Here is a 22,448-nt window from a genome sequence, read left to right as displayed (position 1 = left end):
AGATTTTATGATTATTTGTTTGTTTTGGGTCCTATATTACTTTTGTTTTGTTTTTGTTTTCCTGTTAAGTTACTGAACCAAGAAATGTTTTTCCCCTCAGCCCTCTATGCTAGAGTTCTGTCCCCTGCTTTTGTTGCTCATTCAGGCTACAGGTACACTGTAGCCTTCTTCCGGAAAAGCTTATGCAAATGAAGTGTGGTGTGGAATATTGCCACGCTTCATTTGCATAATTAATTAGCAGCTGCTTTTGCACAAAACCCCCCTCTTGCGCAAGAGCCATTCTTCCTCATTTTTCAGAAGATGAGCTAGCTACACAACTCCTTTGTGTGCAAAAGCCTCATGCGCAAAAGTGGCTGCTAATTAATTATGCAAATGAAGCACAGCGATAGTCCACGCCACGCTTCATTTGCATAAGCTTTTCTGGAAGAAGGCTACAGTGTAGCCATAGCCTCAGTGATCCTAAGCAAGTTACTTCATAGAATCATAGGGCTGGGGAGACCATCAGAAATCACTTTGGCCCGTCTCCTGTGCTGAGGCAGGAACAAGGAAACCTGTGCCATCTTTGATGGGTATTGTCCAACCTGTTCTTAAAAATCTCCAAATATAGGGATTTCACAGGCTTCCTAGGAAATTTACTCCAGATTTTAAACATGTTTAGGCCAGGTATACTCTAGACATGGCAGCACAGCTTAAGGTATACAACTCCAGCGACACCCCACCGTATGTACACATCAGCAGACCTGCTTGAACTCCAGGTCTATCTCTATTTCCCCTTCCTAATTTAAAAACCTTCTTGATGAACATTTAATGGAAACTGGCATGGCTCCGTGAAACATTTCTGCTTCGGCAAAACAGCCTGTTTTGCCAAAATTTCATTTTGGTGAAAGCGTTTCACTCTAATTACAATTTCTTATTCCCCAAGTAACACTTCTGGCTGTATTTGATTGTACAGCATATAAGCACATTGCCTTTCTGAAATACGTTCTTTATTAAATTCACAGAGTTGCCATTTTCAGAGGGTCTTTTCCCTCCAGATATCTTAACTGTTACGCTTCACTCCATCTCATCTGATGAAGTGGGTTTTACCCACAAAAGCTCATGATACTTTTTTAGTCCATAAGGTGCCACAGGACTACTCATTGTTAACATCCAGTATCTAGCTGATGACATGTTTCAGATATCAGCTTTTTCCTCTCCTCTGTAGATATATTGAACATCAGTCATTCAGAATTTCCAGTAAAAAACAGGCACAAAATGTTACATCAGGTTAAAATTGTCACTTATTAAAGTTCTAATAATGATTGAATATTATGCACATTCTACAAGAAAAATCTTGGATGTAAATGGATGAATTGTTTAACAGTTCAGAAAAGAACAAATAAAAATATATTAATGTGGCTTGATTGTATTAGCTGTTGGGTCAGACAAATAACCCAAAGCAAAAGCCAAAATCTGTGATATTCAAACCAGTAGCTCATTAGCCACTAATTCCCCACTCCCATATTGTTGAATGACACTCAGGACCAGCTCTTTCCTATCATTCAGAGCTTGCCCATTGAAATGCATCAGCCAGATTCTCCGTTGATGTTAATCATCATAGCAATGAAGTCGGTGGGGCTTAACTGATTTACAGCAACTGAGGATTTAACCTTGGTTTTAGGTGCCCCTAACTTCTTGTTGTTGTGGCTAGAAATACTAGAAGGCTATGTCTACACTGGCGGGTTCTTGCGCCAGAAATATGCAAATGAAGTTAAGTGTGGAATATAGTTGAGCCTCATTTGCATATCTAATGAGCCACCATTTTTGCAGAAGAGGCTCTTGCGCCAGGAGCTGTCTACACTGCCCCTTCTTGTGCAAGAAAAACCCTCTTGCTGATTATTTTCAGGAATAATGGCATTGCGCAGGAGCGCAAGAAGGGGCACTATAGACACTCCTACTGGTGCAAGAGCCTCTTCTACAAAAACGGTGGCTCATTAGATATGCAAATGAGGCTTAGTGATATTCCACGCTTAGCCTCATTTGCATATTTCTGGCGCAAGAACCTGCCAGTGTAGACAGCTGAAATGTTCTGAGATAATGAGCAATTTGTTGAAATTAGGCAAATTGGTGACCCAGTGGAGTTATTTTGCTGACCACCTAGGAGTCACTATCAGTCATGTGCTTTGTTAGAGTTAGCCATAAAAGATCTGGTAAAAGTAAATAGCTCAGAGCAGTCTAAGGAGTTTTTCCTTTGGGCAAGGAGCTGACATCTAGACTCCTCAGCAGCTGGGACAGAAAGAGGACCCCTGGAAAGCCTGCTCATGATAGTTCAAAACCATCTTATAATCTGTGAGTGACTATATCTGGGATCTCCTAATTATATTTGTGTGTGTGTGTATGTATGTGTATGCACGTGCTTGATATCTAACAGTAGTTTTAGATAAGAGCAGGCTTTTTTGTATCAAATCATTTATCAAAGTTCTATGTTCCCATTGATTTATTTCTGAGACTGCCTGGAGAGAAACAGTTAAGTTACCTTTACTTTGGGTTCTGAAACCCACAGGCATCAGCAGGATCACATTCCATAGCTTTTATCCTCTGGTAACTTGGGTTATTATAACAAAGGCATTATGTTGGAAATAATCAAAAGCTAGCCTTTTTCAGTTCCCCTTTAGCTAATATTTTTTCCTTCTGCTTTGTTACAGCAGGATGGGTTTTGCATCTAGTCAACTTTTCCTGTAGGTGATTGAAAGGAACAGCATCAGAATAACATGGATTGTTCCTGAGGGAAATTTAGGAACTTGTTTTTTTCCACTGGATTGGTTGCTACTAAGACAACTTTTAAAACAATAGAAGTACTTGTTTTCTTTTCCAAAAATAAATTAGATCAATGCACTTATCTATAGATGCAATATGACAACAGTAATTTCACACCATGCTATGAGATTACTTGCCACAGGATTACTTAAATTTAGTTTTCAAAGTCTATTGTCACTGTATGTTTTCTTTATTTCTTGGTGTGCATTGTTTTTCATTAAAGGGAACAGAAATGGGGAAAGATTTTTCATTTGCTTTTTCTTTATTTCTGCCTTGGTGCTTTTGATTGGTTGCAATACTAGACCTAACACACATTATAATTTGTTAATCCCATATATTCTTACTTGACAGCAAACAATGCCTTTGTGTGTAACAGAAAGATCTCTTTTGTAATCTTTAAAGTTTTTCATACAATAATAGTTGTCAGCAAACAGACTCACCGCTGCACCAGTACACCTTATGTAAGCTGTGGCAATGGACTAACACCCACTAAGCACCCTGGATTTCCAGCACACACACCCCAGTCAGCTGGTGTTCAGCCTTTGAGTGCACTTTTATACATAAGTAAAAACAAGTTACACATCTCTGACCTATCAAGTTGTTACCTAGTTACCACTCCTTGCCTTGCAGAAGAGGGGTTTACTTACTATTCATCATGCTGTCAACTTCTTGCCTATCATGCTGTCAACTTCAAACCAGTCCTGAACCTAGGTCTATATATATTTTATTTGTGGGGAGGCAGTTGGTACCAGGATGTTTCTCAGTGAGGTGTTCTGTTACGATCCCTCTGGAATGTGCTTGGTACCTGTGCCTGACACCTTTTGGCATTTTTTATGCTTGACCTGACTTATACTATTTCTCTTTAGCCAAGCCTCTTTCCTGCTTGCAGTTCTACTGAGCCAAAGTCTTGCTCGCTAGATTTCAGGCCTGCTGTTTTTATGTTACCGGCCTTTATTCAGGCCTTCTGATTTTACGTTACCGACCCTCAACTTACTACAGCTGATACAGAGAACAGCAGCATTGCCAGAGACAACAGGGAAAGTGAGAGGCTACGACAGGGAGTGTTTGGACTCCCTTACCCCAGTATCGTGAGAGTCCAGCCAGTAGGTGGGGAGAACTGGTTACCCAGCCCAGGCTGACAAGGGGCACCAGCCCCAACACCCTTTCAGTAGGGTTGCCAGGTGTCCAGTATTGACCCAGACAGTCTGGTATTTTCGCCTCCTAGCTGGTAAAAAAATTCAGAAAATACCAGACACCTAAAATGTCCAGTATTTTCTGATTTTTTTTTCTGGCCAGGAGGTTAAAAACCCGGGTTCTTACCTGGTTCTGCAGGGGAGCTGTCTGGCCCGAAGCAGGAAGACAAGATGGAAGATGGCCACCGGCAGCCTGTTAGGGCCAAAAAGCCTTAAAGGTAGTTCTTAAAGGGGTAAAGGGACCATGCTGTTTGGTTGGTTTTTGTTCACAACATAATTTTTTCCCCAGTGTTTTTCTGGCAACCCTACCTTTTAGGCAAGGGACAGAAGCCCAAATGCCAACAAGGACAAGCAGGACCTGTGCCGCAGTATTTAGACTGTGAATTAGTGGACTGAACAGAGGTTTGGGGCCCAGAGTGGGACTGACCCTGCCAAAGTAGACAAAGCCCCAGGAGGGGCTGTGGATCCCTGGCTTCAGTTTAGAGTCTCTAACCCATCAGAATTCCAGTAGCCAGAAAGATGCAATTTCTTCTTGCCAAGGGATTTTTATTCCCTTTCCCAGAGTGCAAGGTGGTGGGAGGATTTTATGTGCAGGTCTCCTGTTCATGGATGAGGTCAAGTCTTTTTGTCCTCTGATGTTCCATTATGGCAGCGGTTCCCAAACTTTTCCAGATGGAGAAATCTTTTGTTGGTCAAGAGAGAAACCTCCTGTTCCTGGAGCAAACTAGAATTTCGAACTTGGTAATGCTACTCACCAGAGCAAACACTTTTATAATTACAAAGCAGACACTTAGGCCTGGTCTATACTAGATGAGGAAGGTTGGCTTAAGGTACGCAACTGCAGCTATGCAAAATGCCATTTTCTGAGAGATCACTTTAGTTCCATCAAGATTAATAGGAGCTGAAATTCAGTTTCAAATTAATCCAAACACTTCTGTATTCTCCAACTCTCAAAATAGTCTTTTCAAATGCTTAAATGATCAAAGAAGTATTGTCTTTTACCAGTCTTTGGAGAGATTCTTCAAGTTGGATGAAAATCTGCTTAAGCACTACCAGATGATTAATTTCCCAATTAATATATATATTTCTGTACTCACGTGGTATTTCATATTAGCAACCACTTAAAGCATTAGATGACCTTGTACATAAAGAATTTTACCATTTCCATAGCAATAAGTTTTGCATTTAGCGATCATATTTGCAAATATGTGTTTCACAAAAATCTTTGCCATTTCAACATTTAAGGAATAAACAAAAGGTATAAAATATTTCTAATTCACATATTTTTCCTGGACTCTTTTTTTAATGTAATTATAAAATTCATTTTAATTAGGATATTTCTAGAATGCTTTGTGTGGGTTTGTTTGGATTTATAACTCTGATAACATACACTACATTGCTTTCACTACCAGATCTCTTCCTGAAACAAATGCTTTACATGTTTATTCTTCTTGAAATAAGGACTACTTTTAAATCAAGCTGATATACAAACAAGATATGTTCTGTTCTTTGGTGAGACACTCTGGGTGGGTGGTTTTCTCAAAAAAAAATTTTAGATTTTTTTTTAATCTACCATTTGCCATATCCATATATAGATATAGATATAGATTAGATATGGCAAGTGGTAGATAATTGTAATTGCAGACTGCTATAAAATATTATGTATAAAGCATGAATCACAATAATAAACATAGTATAAAAGCAAATAGTATAAAATGCTAAAGCAAAATAAAACAAAATAAAGTTATAAAACTGCATTCCAAGGTTAATATAGAAATACTGGAAGATAAGAAACATTTTATGTTCAATAAAGCCATGTTTATCTTTCCGGATATTTGCTTGTCTTTGAGAGATAAGATGTTAGCCCCCTAACATTCCTCTGGTTAACTTGAATATTTCATAAACAAATGAAAATAAATGAATGTTGCATATTTTTATCCAAGTACCATATGCATGAAAGCAACAATAAAAATATTGTAAGCTTCAGTAAATACACAAGCAAGTTTCACAACCTGATTTAATAGATACTTTATTAATAACAATTTTGTATAGATAATCTCTGTCCACATAGATATCTCTGTCCTGCATTTGTTTAGTAACTAAGATCTAAGCAACTATATACAGCAACAGCTCTCTAGGGCTTTTGCCCTAGGCAAATGTCTGCCCTTTGGAGCCCTAAGTTACTCACAGAATAGTAAACAGCTGTGAACCACATTTTCCTCCTGATTCTAATATTTTTCTGTCCATGGCAACTGTTTTTATTGTAAAGCTAGCTACGTGTATATGGGATGCATAGCATACTGGGTTAGCCCTTTGGTATGCCTAAAAATACCGCTAAAGAAGTAAGATATTCTACAACTGCAAACAGGCTCATTCTGAACATGATACCTACCATGCATTGAACTCCCATTGAATATTATAGTGGAATCCGACCCTTATTAAGACACAAATGATTAATTGGACCACAATATAGCAACATCAATGCAACCTTCATTGTTAATTATCATGAACTATGGAAACTCACCACACTGGATGGAATACGTACATATTTGCAAATATATGAAGGGTCTCAGATGTGAAAAGCTTTGGAGGGGTTTTGATTTCCTCAATAACTTCTCTCAGCAATGCTATTAAGAAGGGGGACCCAGCAGAAATATAATTAATCTCTAATCTTATCATTCTGACATGCACGGAACTTTTTTCAGATGAGAACCTCCACATGCTGAGAATACATATCTGTGAATAGAGATGTTGGGAGGTTCCACTTCCTTGTTAATTGTTGTGACCATAATTAGTTGGGAGCACTGTTTCCTATTCAAATATTATTAGCTAAATTCCATATTTAACATTGAATCACCAGACTTTGTGTCTGAGAATTTCATGGGAGTTGTGCCATGGACTATACTAAGAAGAAGAATGGCATATAGATGAATGCGTAAGAACCACAGCTGGTTCTCCTGCTGCTTACTCTTGTGTAAGTCAAGGGAAGTGCCCTTGAACTTAACAGAGTTACCTAACTGGAAAGCTGCTGTAAGAAAAAGGACAATCAGGCTATTATTGTTAGTATGCAATGGTTATCAGTAGTAACTTAGGGTATGTCTACACTACAGTGCTAATTTGAACTAACATAGTTCAAATTAGTTAACTCGAACTAACGCATCCAGACTAAAAAATTAGTTCGAATTAGCGTTTTGCTAATTCGAACTAGCATGTCCACACTGAGTGGACCCTGAAGCGGGGTTAAGGATGGCCGGAAGCAGTGCCAGCAGGGCATCAGGTGAGGACTTAGAGCGTGGAGCTGCTGCCTCAGGCTAGCTGAGGGCTGTGCTTAAAGGGACCCGACCCCCACCCCAGACAGACAGTTCTCAGGGGTGCCCGCTTGCAAAGCAGTCCTGCCTTGGATTGCCCGGAGTACCCACACTGGGCACATCACAGCACTCGGCCATCAGACTGGCTGCACTTGCCGCAGGCTGCCATCTGGGGAGAGGGGGCAATTGGGGGGCTGCAGGAGAGCTTCCACCCCCAGAAGCCCGCAGAGCCAGCCCAGTCTTCCCCATCGGGGGCTCGTACCCCATTCCTCCCTCACCTCCTTCCACTTACCCCTCCCTAGCCCCCCTTCCTGATGTACAAAATAAAGGACAATTGTGTTCAAAAATAGAATCTCTCTTTATTGAACAAAACTGGGGGAGACTGGGAAAAGGAGGTGGGAGAGGGGAAGAGAGAGGGTGGGAGAGGGGAGGGCAACTACAATGATGAGGGGTTTGGAACAGGTCCCATATGAAGAGAGGCTAAAGAGACTGGGACTTTTTAGCTTAGAAAAGAGGAGATGGAGCGGGGATATGATAGAGGTCTATAAAAGCATGAGTGGGGTGGAGAGGGTGCATACAGAAAAGTTCTTCATTAGTTCCCATAATAGAAGGACTAGAGGACACCAAAGGAAAGGAATGGGTAGCAGGCTTCAAACTAATAACAGAAAGTTCTTCTTCACAAAGCAAATAGTCAACCTGTGGAACTCCTTGCTGCAGGAGGCTGTGAAGGCTAGAACTAGAACAGAGTTTAAAGAGAAGTGAGATAAATTCATGGAGGTTGGGTCCATTGAGTGCTATTAGCCGGGGGGTAGGAGTGGTGTCCCTGCCCGAAGTTTGTGGAAGGCTGGAGATGGATGGCACGAGACAAATGGCTTGGTCACTGTCTTTGGTCCATCCCCTCTAGGGTCCCTAGGGTTGGCCGCTGTTGGCAGACAGGCTACTGGGCTAGATGGATCTTTGGTCTGACCCAGTGCGGCCATTCTAAGCTCAGGGCTCAGGGTCGGGGGTCTCAGTGGACCACCTTGATTTTCATGCAAACCTGCTCCTGGGTGGCCAGGCTGGCAGCTCTCCTGCCGTAGACGGCCGCTTTCTTGTGCCTAGTGCGGAGGTCGTGGATGAGGTCCACGATGTCTGCACTGGACCAGGTGGGTGCCCACCTCTTGCGGTCCTGGGCAAGCTCCCGGGAGCCGCCAGCCTGGTCCGGGGAAGAGGGGGAGGGCTGGGGGGCATCGGGTGGCTGTCTCGAGCTGTGCCAGGTGCAGGGTCTGCTGGCTGGGTGCTGGCAGGCTTGCACCTGGCACAAGCATCGTAGCCAGCCCGTGCCCCTTTAAGGGAGGCAATAGAGTTTCCCTGGTGTTGGCCAGAGTGGCCACCAGGGAAAGCTGGGGAGGGCTAGCCTCCCACTAGTTCCAATTAAGGGGCTACACACCCCTTAATTCGAACTAGTAAGTTCGAACTAGGCTTAGTCCTCGTAAAATGAGGTTTACCTAGTTCAAACTAAGCGCTCCGCTAGTTCGAATTAAGTTCGAACTAGTGTAACGCTAGTGTAGCGCCTATCAAAGTTAATTCGAACTAATATCTGTTAGTTCGAATTAACTTTGTAGTGTAGACATACCCTTACAGGATGAGAGCTACCACAGGTTAAAGATCTGAAATATATTTAGATAACTTAGATATAAGCAAGTTGACAGAGTCTGATCAAATTTATCCTAGTTTATTTAAGAAACGAGATGAAGTAATGTCAGAACAATTTGCAATTATCTTTTAGAACACAAGAGGGAGGCCACATAGGACTGGAGAAGAGGAAATATATTGCCTCGCCTAGAAGAGTAACACATAGGATCCAGTTAGACTAAAGTAGATAGCTGGAAAGATAATGGAAGTAATAATTAAACAATTAATTCCAAGCACCTAGAGAATAATTGGGTTATAAAAAGTAGCCAGAATTGATTTATCAAGAAAAAATCATGCCAAACCACTCTAATTTCCTTCTTTGACGGGGTTACTGGCCTAAAGGATAGGAAAGAAGCCGTAGATATGATATATCTTGATTTTTAGTTAGGCTTTTGACACACTCCCATATGTCAGTCTCATAAGTAAACTAGGGAAATGTCGTTTAGATGAAATTATTGTAAAGTGGCTCACTATCAAATAGGAGAGTGTTTCAAGTGTAGTCCCACAGGGGTCAGTCTTAGCTCCAGTAATATTCAATATTTTCATTAATAGGTTGAGTAAAGGAGTTGAGAGCATGCTTATAAAATTTACAGATGTCACAAGGCTGAGAGGGGTTGTTAGCACTTTGGAAGACAGGATTAGAATTCAACATGACCATGACAAATTGGAGAATTGGTCTGAGATCAACAAGATGAAATTCAAGAAAAATAAGTACATCACGCAGGAAGGAAAAATCAAATGCACCACTACAACATGAGGAATAACTGGCTAGGGAGTATCAGGGGTAGCTATGTTAGTCTGAATCTGACTCCTCGCCGCTTTGGCTAGGGAGTAGTACTTATAAAAATATCTGGGGCTTATAAGAAATCATACACTGCATTTGAGTCATCATATCAGTGGAACTGTAACCCTAAGAACTGCTTTAGTGCCATCTGGAAAAAGGGGTTGCTGTTTTATAACAGCAACTCCTGATAGGCCTGACCAACTCACTGAAACTAGCATGCTGTCTTTATAATATTTATCTGTGATGATTCCATGTGAGATCTTGAATGAAAGTTTGGGTCACACTGGTTATTGATAGCATTGTGAGATAGACATGCATGCACACATACAGAGGAAAATGTGGTAAAGTCTAAATCAATGCAGGGTTGATAGTTTTTTTTTGTCAGAGGGAGGAATATTCACCTGTTTGCCTTGGTTCACAGGTAAATTGAACAAGGTACATCAACACAATGGAAGCCCTGTTTGCATACCAAGTATACTGGGCTAATCTTCCCATGAGGCGAACTGAGGTGGCCGCCTGAGGTGCCAGATTGTGAAGGGGCGCCCCTAAGATCCAGAGGGTATGTCTAGACTACATGGCTCCGTCGATGGAGCCATGTAGATGAGGTTTCTAGACATAGGGAAATGAAGTGATGATTTAAATTTCACGAGGCATAACGGGGCAGTCGACAAGGGCTTCCCTTGTGGACCGCAGAGCACCCAGACCACTGCGCTGTGCCGCCAAACAGCTGATCGGCACACTGCAGCAGCCATTTTGATGTAAATGAATCGACGATTATTTAAATAGCCGCTTCATTTCCCTATGTCTAGAAACCTCATCTACATGGCTCTGTCGACAGAGCCATGTAGTCTAGACATACCCAGAGTGTAGAAAATTGTGTCTGTTGCTGGTTCATATGTACTCTCTGTACTCTAGATGCACAGAGATGGTGGAGTGCTGTGCTGGAGGAAGTAGGGCACAAGAAACATAACAGGCAGGCAGGAGAAAAGGTGGATGGGAGCATCATTTGAGCTCCCCACCTCGGGTGCCAAAATGTTGTGGGCCGGCCCTGCAAGTATGCATAAGGATGTGAAGCCAGGATTAAGTTAGCACTCATTAACAAATAAACCCAGAGTAGAAGTGCGGAGAACCAATCATTCTGAGTCAGGGGACCAACAATGTATGTTGAGAATACAAAGAACCGCAAAAGGAGGAAGGAAAAAGGACAGCATTTTCTGCATTCACAAGAGAGGGCTTCCATTGTGTTGACATATCTTGTTCAGTTTACATGAGAACCAAGGCAAATAGATGAATATACATCCCTCTGATAAAAAACTGTTTGTCAACCCTGCATTGATCCCATTTTCCTGGCACAACCAAACTCTTAACATTGCTTAAAGTTAGGAGGATAAGAGGAAGCTGCATACTTGATTTGGTGGTCCTAGCTCTTCGGCTGCATCTAGACTGGCAAGTTTTTCCCGCAAAAGCAGCTGCTTTTGCGGGAAAAACTTGCTAGCTGTCTACACTGGCAGCTTGAATTTGTGCAAGAACACTTACGATCTTATGTAAGATTGTCAGTGTTCTTGCGCAAATACTATGCTGCTCCCGTTTGGGAAAAAGCCCTCTTGTGCAAATGTATTTGCGCAAGAGGGCCAGTGTAGACAGCTAAAAACTGTTTTGCACAAAAAAGCCCCAATGGCGAAAATGGCGATCGGGGCTTTCTTGTGCAAAACCGCGTCTAGATTGGCACAGATGCTTTTCCTCAAAAAGTGCTTTTGCACAAAAGCGTCCGTGCCAAACTAGAACTTTTCCGTTAAAAGCATTTGCGGAAAATCATGCCAGTCTAGACGTAGCCTTACTGTTTAGTAGGAGTTCTCAAATAAACAGACAAACTCTCACGAATATACAATAGATTTCTATTTCTGTTACTCACCACCTCTTAAATCATAGTTTTGTATAATAACCTTATGATTGTTTTCAGGATAAATATATCCAGTGTTGTGATGTTCTAAAAGAGTCAATCCTCAGTTGAACCAAACAAGCTGTTGTGTACACAATCCACTTAGAGATAGCAAACCTGGTAATTTTGTGAGTGTCCAGTGTCTAGAACTCAGGGAATACTCTGACCACTCTGGTGATGGTATATCCTTATTATTAGACTGCATGGAGAGAGCAAGTTCTGCAGAGGCCTTGACACCTGGGCTTTTATTGCCAGATGCTGTTGGTTTCAAGGAGTTGAGCTACACCTGTTACAGACAAGATCACTTCACAGTGGAAGGTGGGTAGAGCCCCCCTTTGGAGAGGCTAGCCCCTGACTCTGTCCCTTCTACTCATGTACCCCATGCTCCTGAAACTAGAGCCACAAGCCTCCCCTGTAGCCCTGAGGAGCCCTAGGTCAGCTAAAGCCCAATGTCCCCACACCTCTGCTGCCTAAAGGAGCCCTAGTCTCCTCATCACTTGCCAGGAGAAGCCCTGGATCAGCCCCAGCCATGCCTCCCCTCCCTTCCCTAGACTCCATGCCACCCAAGGGAAAAACACCTCTTCAAAGATGTTTACCCCATGTAGCTTCCAGGGTGGCTGAGGTAATGGGATTTGCTATCCCAGAAAACCTCTGCATCCAGGGAACACATCTGTTGTTCTGCTTTTTTTTTTTTTTTTTTTTTTTTTTTTTTTGTGGAAGAGCAGACACACTCTTTCAGAAGCCCTGTCTTCCTCCCATGATGAAGAAGGTCTCTTCTGAAAAAGAAAGTTTTTCCAAAATTTGGCCCAGTGTAGACGGGCCAAAGTTTAGAAAAGCCTCTTCCAAAAAAACTATCTGAAAAAAGTACACAAGCTGTGGAGTGCAATTTGCGTACCTTTTTCCAATAGATCAATATAGTGTAGACATACCTGAAAACTGCCATCAAGTCCTCTCTCAGGCTATCTAAAAGGAGAAGGGAGAAAAAATTCTCCTTGGCCTCTGATTATAGGACAAGAAGCAAAGGGCTTAAACTGCAGCAAGGGGGTTTAGGTTGGACATCAGGAAAAACTTCCTAACTGTCAGGATGATTAAACACTGGAATAAATTGCCTAGGGAAGTTGTGGAACCTCCATCACTGGAGATATTTAAAAGCAGGTTAGACAGACACCTGTCAGGGATGAGCTAGACAGTGCTTGGTCCTGACATGAGGTCAGGGGACTGAACTTTATGACCTCTTGAGGTCCCTCTAAGTTCCAGTGTTCTATGATTCTGTGGTTCTGGGTGCCATGTTTTAGAACAGATATGGACCAATTGGTGAGTCCAGAGGTAAAAAACAACAAAAAAAATAAAAGTTGAGAAAACGTGACTTACAAGGAAAGTCTAAGAAAACTGGGCATAGTTAGTGTTGAGGAAAGAAAATGGGACAGTGTGGACATGATCACAGTCTTCAAATATGCTAAAGGCTTTTATAAAGTTTTGACATAGCTAGTTAGTGCAAGCCACCATTGTCAAGCAAGGGGATTTTTATTTTAATTATACAGTCTCTTGCTTCTTTAAGTGTTGGTAAGGGGGAATGGAAGTTATTCACACTTCCTCAGGCAGCATGTAGAAGGGTGACTTCGTAGGGAGTACAGTTCTTGATGACTGGACATTGCACAGCAGGCTCTCTACGTTGGGTGTCCCTGCCCAACAGCCACTTTGTCCCACTATGGTAGGCTTTGTATGGTGACTCAGACCTCCAGCCAGGTCACCTTAAAGTCCCCTTCAGTGTCCCAAAACAGTGGCTTTCAAAACCTTAATTATCAACCCAGCATTCCTCCTAGCCAGGGCTCTCTACAGTCCCACTTTTCTCACAAAGCTCTAGACTCCCAGGTTTCCTCCCTGTCTCTTCCAACAGAAAACAGCAAACAAACAAAAGCCATCTCCATCCATTCTGAATTGAGCTTTTAGTCCTACTGAGGCCCTTGTTCCAGATAAAGAACACCAACCACAAGGCTACTTCGCTGGCACCCTTTTTACAGGGCCTACTACTGGGGCTAGCTCCTTTCTCACTCTGAATAAAGGGAAACTCCAACCTGCTCCACTCCTGGTCTTCTCCCTCCAGGTCCTCCCCTGTAGCTTCCACTTCCTTGATTCACCCCTGTGGTGTTTACCCCCCACCACAAGGCATCTGATGGAGTACCTAGCTATTGGTCGAGTCATGAAAGCCTGTGGTGACTGGGTTCAACCCTACTTCAACTGGCATTTTAATCAGATAACTTCAGAATGTGCAAATATTTTATAAAATAGGAGACCCCTCCCCCCCAGGAGACTAGAGACCTAAACAGCTCCAGGAAAGGTTCATTGTGTTAAATAATTAAATCTCAGTAGTTCCGCAGTCTGCAGTTTGAAGAGTGACTTCAGAGCAAAGGAAGCAGTTACTGTTAATGTCTGTCCTTGTGAGAGACAAGATAAGTAGCTACACAGAGAACTGTGCAAACAAATCTGCAGCAAAACAAAGATGAGACGAATGATTCTCCAAGTTAAACCCTGAGCTCTTTGCCAAGTTATTTCAGCAGAGGTTCCCTAGCCATTTAAATTTAGCTGTGATGATTTTCTATAGCATTTGACAGTGTTTAAAGAAAGAAATTAAACCAACCCATCCTTGCAAAGGCACCATCTCAGGTTTTACCCTGTGTCTTTCATGGTCAATATTTACACTCTGAGTGTAAACAAGTAACTATTATTTATTGTCACATAATTTATCATAAATATGCTAATGGCCATATGAGGTCACTGTAAATATTTGAAAATTGAAGCTTAAGGACACTTAGCATTTCCACAGCTGTGTAAATCATGGATCATTCAGTAAATATGTAATGTAAACAAGTGGGAAAATGAAATGTGTGCTTGTCTATGCTACACTACAGAGAATACTAACTTGTTGCATTATATAAATATATGACCTAAACTAACCTTAAAATTCTGATTAAGAAATATTCATAAATTCATTCATAATCTATACCACATGTATAACAATATTTAACTCTTGCAACATGCTTTTCATCTCCAAAGCTTCATACTCTCCTTGGGCCAAATTTTGGCTAGCCCCTGTTTACAGATGGGAAAGATAGGGTAGAACCCAAGATTCCCGTCTATCTTTTCGCTCAGTTCAGGGATTGGCAATAGTCCTCATGGGGAACCTAGACCCAGGTCACTTCAGTACTAAGTAATTCAAAGAGGGCACAGAAGCAGAGGCAGCTTGTTGCAATGCCCACTGAGGTCAATGGGAGTCTTCCTATTGAGTTCAGCGGATGATGGACCAGGATAAGGGTGAGGGTTGGACCATGGCTCCACACAGGCCAAAAGAGCTAGTTGGTCTTTGAAGGCAAGAGCAGTGAGTGGTGCCCCCTTTGGGGAAGGCTAGCCCTGGCTCTGCCCCTTCTGCCAACTTTTCCGCACAGACAGAGGAACCCCAAACCCCACACTTGGTCAGAGGATCCCCGAGTTTCTCATGCTAAAGTTGAAGATGTAAGTGCTACTTAGCTTCCTGGGTATATGAGTAAACTCCCAGGACTCCAAAATTTAATCCCAAAAAAATGAGATGAGGCAGAAGTATCCTAAAACACAAACTCTTGCCTTATTGTGGTGCTATTTGCTGTTAAATTAATATTCTGCAGTGGAATATTCTTCTTCTGCTACTCATAATTATGAAGAAAAGAAACAATAACTTGCCAAGCAATTTCACAACCTTCGTGAATTTTCTTTGAATTGCAAAGGAATATTTTTTTAAATATGTTCATATGTTCAATCACAGAGCACAAAATAAAGGAGTCTTATAATGCTTTCCAACAATTTAAAGCCTTTTATTTTATTAACAGGAAGATAAACCGCTTTTGTTTAATTGCAACATCCTACACGATTTCTGTTTGGGAATGACCAATTGATTGGCAGTCATCCACCAGTCTGCTGAGTACATTTATGGCATAACTATGTAAGTGCTACAGGAAGGAAGGAGTAAAACAAAAAGTGATTTCTAGTACGTTACGTGGACAGTACTACAGCCTAGGAGTTCTCAGATATTTAGTTAAATATTAGCACTGTCGCCTTAATACCAGTGTTGTATGGAACTGGGTGAGAGATGGCCACTCCCTGCACTGGACTTTTGCTAAGTGACTTCAGCATTTTGTAGTAGAGGACAGAATAGAGAAGATGAGAAAAGCCCACCGGAGCTTATTTCAAGGGATTTCTATGACATTTTGCTGGTATCGTACAATTTATTGTGATGGTCTTGCTTAGAATGGTGGATGTCATGATCCTGGAGACTTAACATTCTACCTGGCCTGCAGGAAGGGAGTTCACACAAAGACATGACTCTGGCACCAAAGAGCTTTTACAATATAAAACAATGTGCAATATACAAGGGGGAGGAGAAAGGATGCAATCAAAATATATACACTGCTACACAGAAAACTCCCAGGATGAGTGTGTTTGGCTTCAAATTATAGTAAATAAATCCACACTAATTATACGCAAACAGCTCCACAAATCAAGATGTTCCCAGGATCTTAGGTCACAATGAAACTCACTGTGCCATGTTGCTAATTCTTCAGACAATAGTTAAACAGGTAGGGTGACAAAAGTAGGTAGGAATTTGAAGGCAAATTAAATTAAAGAATGGGGATATGCTTCTGAGTTTACAAATAGATAGCAGGAGATGTTATATTTTGGACAACCTAAATTCTGGAGAGTTGAAATCATTGAACTCACCATGAAACTGAATGGATACGGAGTTTAATCTTGCTCATAAGGGAAGGATACAGAACTGGTAATGATATCTACTTGTTGACTACACTCAGTTCCCTTTCAAGTTACCTCATCTCCCTAGCTATATCTGTCTGTTTCATTCACCTTTCCTGCCCGATCTGACATCTACCCTTATAAACACTGGAGCTGATATTGTCTTTTTTTTTTTTTACCTTCCATTACAGCATCTTGCATGCAAGAAACCTGATCTTGACTGGGATTTCAAGGTACTACAGCAATAATGAATTAGTGTCAGTTTTGCAGTAAACCTGCTTCCAATCAAGCACATTTTTATATAGTGTTCCAGCTTGTCAGGTAGCAAATGCAATAACCAGAGAACAGCTTATACATGAATAAGAGACAGTAACCTTTCAATGAAAACTAAAGTTGTACTTTTGCTGTCAAGTTTACAGCTGTATCAGTCAACTGACCTGATTGGAAACTGTTTCAGATGTATTTTTAATCAAAGGATTAATATAAAGTGTGACATTTTAAAAGACTTGCCATAAGGCAAGCTGCATGTCTATCTCTCAGCCTTGACAACTACACTTAAGCTCTGGAAAAAATGTGTTAAAATTTTAAAATATCATAGCATGCACTTGACTATATAAATAGAGAAATCTCGAGTAGGAGTAAAGAGGCTATATTGTTTCTGTATTTGCCTCTGGGTATGACCACTTCTGGAAAACTGCATCCTACTCTAGTGTCCACTATTCCAGAAGAATTGCAGCAGTTTCAAACAAGGAGGTGGTGCATTACTCATCATTGACAATTTTTAAATCACAATGAGATGTTTGTCTAAAAAATCTGGTCTAATAATTATTTCATGAGATTTCTATGACTTGTGTTATGCAGAAAGTCAGAAGATCACAATGGTGCTTGCTGGTCCAGAATCTATATATGTATGGATACAATAGTAACAAGCATGGGGAAAATTTTCAGAGACCCACAGTGGCACCCAACTCCCAAGGGAACTCAACAGAATTTAGACGCCAACAGATATTTGTGCCTCTGAAGCTCCTCCCCAAAACATGAAGGTGTACCAACTGTGTGCAATTTAACAATGCAGGTCACATTCTCAAAGCAGGTGTCACATCAAAATTGTCCCACAGCCATCCTGGACATACATAAGTTTGGGTAACAGACACCTTCTTGGCCAATAGAGTCCTCCGAAACTAAAAGCAGGGCTCTCCTCCCAGGGCTCCAACATTCATACCTCCTGTGGATCAGGCAGGGTGTTATAGATGCACAAAAATATGCATATGAATTCAGCCATTAGAAGGCAGCAACCCAGTTTGATTGATGCAGGTTTTGCACTCACAAACTTACCAATGCAAAATCGCAGTTGTATATTATGTGGTTGCTTTTAAAAATGTGGTGCTTAGCTGCTGACAATAATCATATCACTGTAGTCTAAAAACCATTAAAGAAAGAGGGAGAAAGGATCATCATGTCCTGTAGAAACCAAGTCACCACTTTTCAAGGCAGGATATAAAATAACAAGTGACATGCCACAAGTACCACACATAGGAGACCACCATTAACACTACAAAAAGATAAACCATGAAGGAATCCAACAGCCTGCTTAAAGTTTCAAAAAATGGTTAAATTCTAGCAATATAATGATTCATAAAAACACTTTGTCCCAGCCTCAGTCATAGTACACCAGCGTGCCCACACATCTGCTGCTGTTTCATCTCTTCTGGTTTCAGTCAGTTGAACTAGGTCCACCTGGAAACTTCAGTGGTTACTTTCTCAAAACTTCTGCAAATATGTAGTATCTGTAAGAGGATAAATCACATGCTATGCAATTAATCCCCAATCTGCATTCTGTTACAAGACATGCTCCTAGGAAGTATAAACAATAGGGAGTATAAACAATTGGTCATTTTTACTTGATGTATCATGTCTTTAGCAGTGATGTGCGATACAATTATCTTATTTCACCTTTTATTTTCCAGCACAGAAATGAATTCCAGCACAGCAGAAAATGTTACGGTATTTTTCAGTGAGACAACTACCTGGAAGCTTGGAACCAATCAATCTTTTTTACACAACACATCAGAAAACAGCAGTTCTGCCTGCACTTCTTCAGATGCATGGGAGTGGCTCTATATATATCAGCCTATGTTCCTTTGGCTCATTTTTGTCCTGGGAGTGATAGAGAATGGCTTTGTTCTCAGTGTTTTGTGTTTCCACAAGAGTCGCTGCACAGTGGCTGAAATTTACCTGGCAAACCTTGCATTTGCTGACTTGATGTTAGTTTGCGGTTTACCTTTCTGGGCCATTAATATCGCTAATAAGTTTCAGTGGCCTTTTGGCATGTTCCTTTGTAAGGCTGTCAATGCAATCATTTACATGAACTTCTATTCTAGTATTTATTTTCTGATGATGGTGAGCATCGATCGCTACCTGGCCCTGGTGAAAACCATGTCTCTTGGCCGTATGCGACGAGGTACATGTGCCAAATGGAACAGCCTTGTGATCTGGGTGTCTGCTTTGCTCGTATGCTCTCCTGTTCTAGTGTTCCGGTCTCTCCATTATGTGGCAGAAATCAGTGGCACAGCCTGCATTCTTCATTATCCATCCAAACACTGGATAATTGCAACACATGCTTTGCTGAATACTGTGGGCTTTTTGATCCCCCTCAGCGTAATCACCTATTGTACGATTCAAATAATCAGAGCCTTACAAAACAACAAAATGCAAAGACTCACAGAAGTCCAGACAGAGAAAAGAGCCACCACTTTGGTCCTTTCTGTCCTTTTGCTGTTTATCATTTGCTGGCTGCCTTTCCAGATCACCACATTTGTTGACATACTATTTCAAGTAGACATCATTTCTGGCTGCACTGCTAAAGAAATCAGTGATTTGGTGTCTCAGCTAGCTGTATACTGTGCTTATAGCAACAGCTGTCTTAACCCAGTATTGTATGTCATTGTTGGCAAGCATTTCAGAAAGAAATCCAGGGAACTCTACAAAGGCTGTCTGCCTAGAATGTGCAACAAATCAGACTCCACCCAGATGGAGAATTCTATGGATACTCTGAGAACATCATTTTCAGTGGAATACCCAAAGAAAAAGTTGGCTTCCTCATTAGCACTATAGCAGTTTTGCTAATTGTAAAGTTACAGGAAAACCTTTCAACATGTCAGTACATAAGCTGTCCTTTATATCCATCTACTATGGCACCCCATTGTATACACTGGCTGCATTCATTATGCATGAAAGCTTGGGGAACTGATCACAATACAAAACTCTATCTAGGCACCTGCTTCTACTGGCTAATGGACATTTTCTTCAGGACTGAATCATGTTTCATGATGTATTTATATATTCATGGCTGACGTATATTTGACACACTATCAGTTTAAATATTTATATTGCTAATGGAGATAAGTGTCTGATGTCAGATTATAGTTCTCTAAATAAAGCCATGTTGTAACAGCTATTCTTGGTATTATGAAACTTACTGCAGTATCCACATATTTGAAAGAATATATTTTTTAATGTAAGGAACATTTTCAAATGAAACTATAGTGAATGCAAGGTTACTCGTAGGATCATCACTTGAACTGATGTTTAGCTTCCATAGTATTTCCCTCACCCCCCATCCTCCGCCCCTTTGGTCAATAATGCTCCAGATGCTCTAATCAATAAATTGCTGTTTATGTGATGGCCCTTTTGGGAAGTGCTTTGACTTTGGTAGGATGGAATGTAATGAAACCATATAGCCCCTAGAGTGTAACAATTTCTAGTCTTTTATATCTGTGTAAACACCCCTCCCCCTCCACACACACTATATTCAACAAGGGTTGCACAGGTGTGACTTAACATGCAATGTGGGTGAATGAATGTAGTTGACAATATAGAACATTAGCTGTTCCGGGGAAAGACCTGTATTTTATACCTATCGAAAGTACAATTCACAACTAAGGTGTTGTATAATTAATACAACAGAATAAAGATTAGACATACATGGAATATGCTCATAACAAAGAAAGCAGAGACATGTAATTGAGAAAACCATTCCATAACTGCCTTTGAAAACTAACTGATGCTAATGGAAGATCTGACTGATCGAGGAAAGTATGAGCACACTCTTTATCCTGTACAGTTAACTTTGCAGTCTGAGGGTACGTCTACACTACCACCCTAGTTCGAACTAGGGTGGTTAATGTAGGCATTTGAACTTGCAAATGAAGCCCGGGATTTGAATTTCCCGGGCTTCATTTTCATGTTGCCGGGCGCCGCCATTTTTAAATGTCCGCTAGTTTGGACTCCGTGCCCGCGGCTACACGCGGCATGAACGAGATAGACAATTTCCTAGTGTACTGAATAGCCAGTGGCTCAGCAAACTAGCATTTTGCCTCTGGAAACTCTGGTTCAAAACCTGATTTGGGGATTTAATCAAAAGCCCACTGAATTCAATGGGGGTGTTTCCATTGACTTCAGTGGGCTGTGGAGAAGATCCCTAAGGTTTCAAGTTAAAAATGAAATAGACTTGGTCAGAAAATGACCACAATACCGACAATCAAATCTAACAACCAACACATCTGGAACTCTTTGCTTATGGAAGACTAGAGAAGAAAAGCCGTCATTGGGGGAACTCCTATTAAATTTTAAAATCAATAGAGTTCTATATGCAAATAGCTTCAGTGGGGTAGCCAAGTTAGTCTCTAACAGGAAAAACTTTAAAAAAACCAACAAATAGTCTGGTACCACTTTAAAGACTAACAAAACATGTAGATGGTATCTTGAGCTTTCATGGGTACAACCTACTTCTTGGGTTATACCCAGGAAAGCTCAAGATACCATCTATGCTTTATTAGTCTTTAAAGTGCTACCAGACTATTTGTTGTTTCTTAAGTTTTTTATATGCAAACAGTTCCCTATGCAATTCACTGAAAATAGAGTATTTAAAAAAGAATATACTCCTTTCCATGTGTAGGTTGGTTCAACAAACCTAATACTAGAGCAGTGATGTACTTTTCTATTCCATTCCACTTAAGGCCCAAAACACCTATGGAAAGTATGTCATTTTCTCTGAAATTCTGAAAACTTTTCACTAGCATTTTATTTACATCCCTCGCTCTCACAAGCAATCCATTCACTCACAAAATTTAAAACAGAATGGCATTTTAAAACTATAGAAGCACAAGCGAATTCCCAGTATTCAGTACTGAAAAGCAAAATACTAAATCAATGGTCCCCAACGTGGTGCCCGTGGGCGCCATGGTGCCTGCCAGGACGTTTGTGTGAGCCCGCTGGAGCATTTATGTGCGCCCGCATAGTGACCAAGGCCGGCCCGAGCCATTCTTGTGCCCCAGGTCCCAGGCAACCCCAAAAGGTTGGGGGCCACTGTACTAAATGATTGAGAATCATCTGGACAAATAATGCTATTTTAAAGCAGAGAAATAGAGAATTAGATGGGACCATGAGAGGAGATCACATACTCTAGTTCCCTGCACTGCAGCAGGGCCAAGTATACATAAACCATTCCTATTGGGTGTTTCTCTAACCTGTTCTTAAAAACTTCCAATAATGGAAAATCCACAGCCTCCCTTGGAAGCCTGTTCCAGAGCTTAACTATCATAGTATGTCTACACTGCCACCCTAGTTTGAACTGGGGTGACTAATGTAGGCATTCGGACTTGCAAATGAAGCCCGGGATTTAAATATCCCAGGCGCCATCATTTTTAAATGCCTTGTAGTTAGAACTACCTGCCCGTAGTTCGAACTAGGGTGGCAGTGTAGACATACATACCCATAGATATTAAGAAATTCTTTCTTACTAACTAACATAATCTCTCTTGCCATAGATTAAGCAGATTGTTTATCTCCTACATTCTTAGGACACGGAAAACAATTGTACACAGTCCTCTTTATAACAGCCTTCATCACATTTGAAGACTGTTGTCATGTCTCCCCACCTCCCGCGCCCAGTCTTCTTTTCTCAAGACTAAACA

The 22,448-nt window shown here is 41.2% G+C and overlaps 1 protein-coding gene across 8 annotated transcripts in view; it reads left to right on the top strand.

Moving 5' to 3' along the window:
- The window catches only part of LOC102460294 (B2 bradykinin receptor), a 41,844-nt gene extending 20,651 nt beyond the window's left edge, over positions 1-21,193 (top strand). Inside the window, exons 2-4 of one of the 8 annotated variants that reach the window (XM_075926623.2) lie at positions 15,555-15,667; positions 16,665-16,706; positions 18,441-21,193. In XM_075926623.2, coding sequence (XP_075782738.1) covers positions 18,448-19,587 — 1,140 coding nt within the window. In that variant the 5' untranslated portion in view covers positions 15,555-15,667; positions 16,665-16,706; positions 18,441-18,447 and the 3' untranslated portion in view covers positions 19,588-21,193. Of the gene's footprint in view, positions 1-11,892; positions 12,013-15,554; positions 15,668-16,664; positions 16,707-18,440 lie in introns of all 8 variants that reach the window. The other 7 variants (XM_075926621.2, XM_075926620.2, XM_075926626.2 and 4 more) reach the window with 7 other exon arrangements.
- The last annotated feature ends 1,255 nt before the right edge of the window (positions 21,194-22,448 follow it).

The sequence above is a fragment of the Pelodiscus sinensis genome, chromosome 5 (assembly GCF_052426305.1).
Source record: "Pelodiscus sinensis isolate ZL-2025 chromosome 5, ASM5242630v1, whole genome shotgun sequence".
Taxonomy (NCBI): Eukaryota; Metazoa; Chordata; order Testudines; family Trionychidae; genus Pelodiscus; species Pelodiscus sinensis.
Note: the sequence above shows the minus strand (reverse complement) of the source record. Positions and strands in the feature narration are given on the sequence as shown.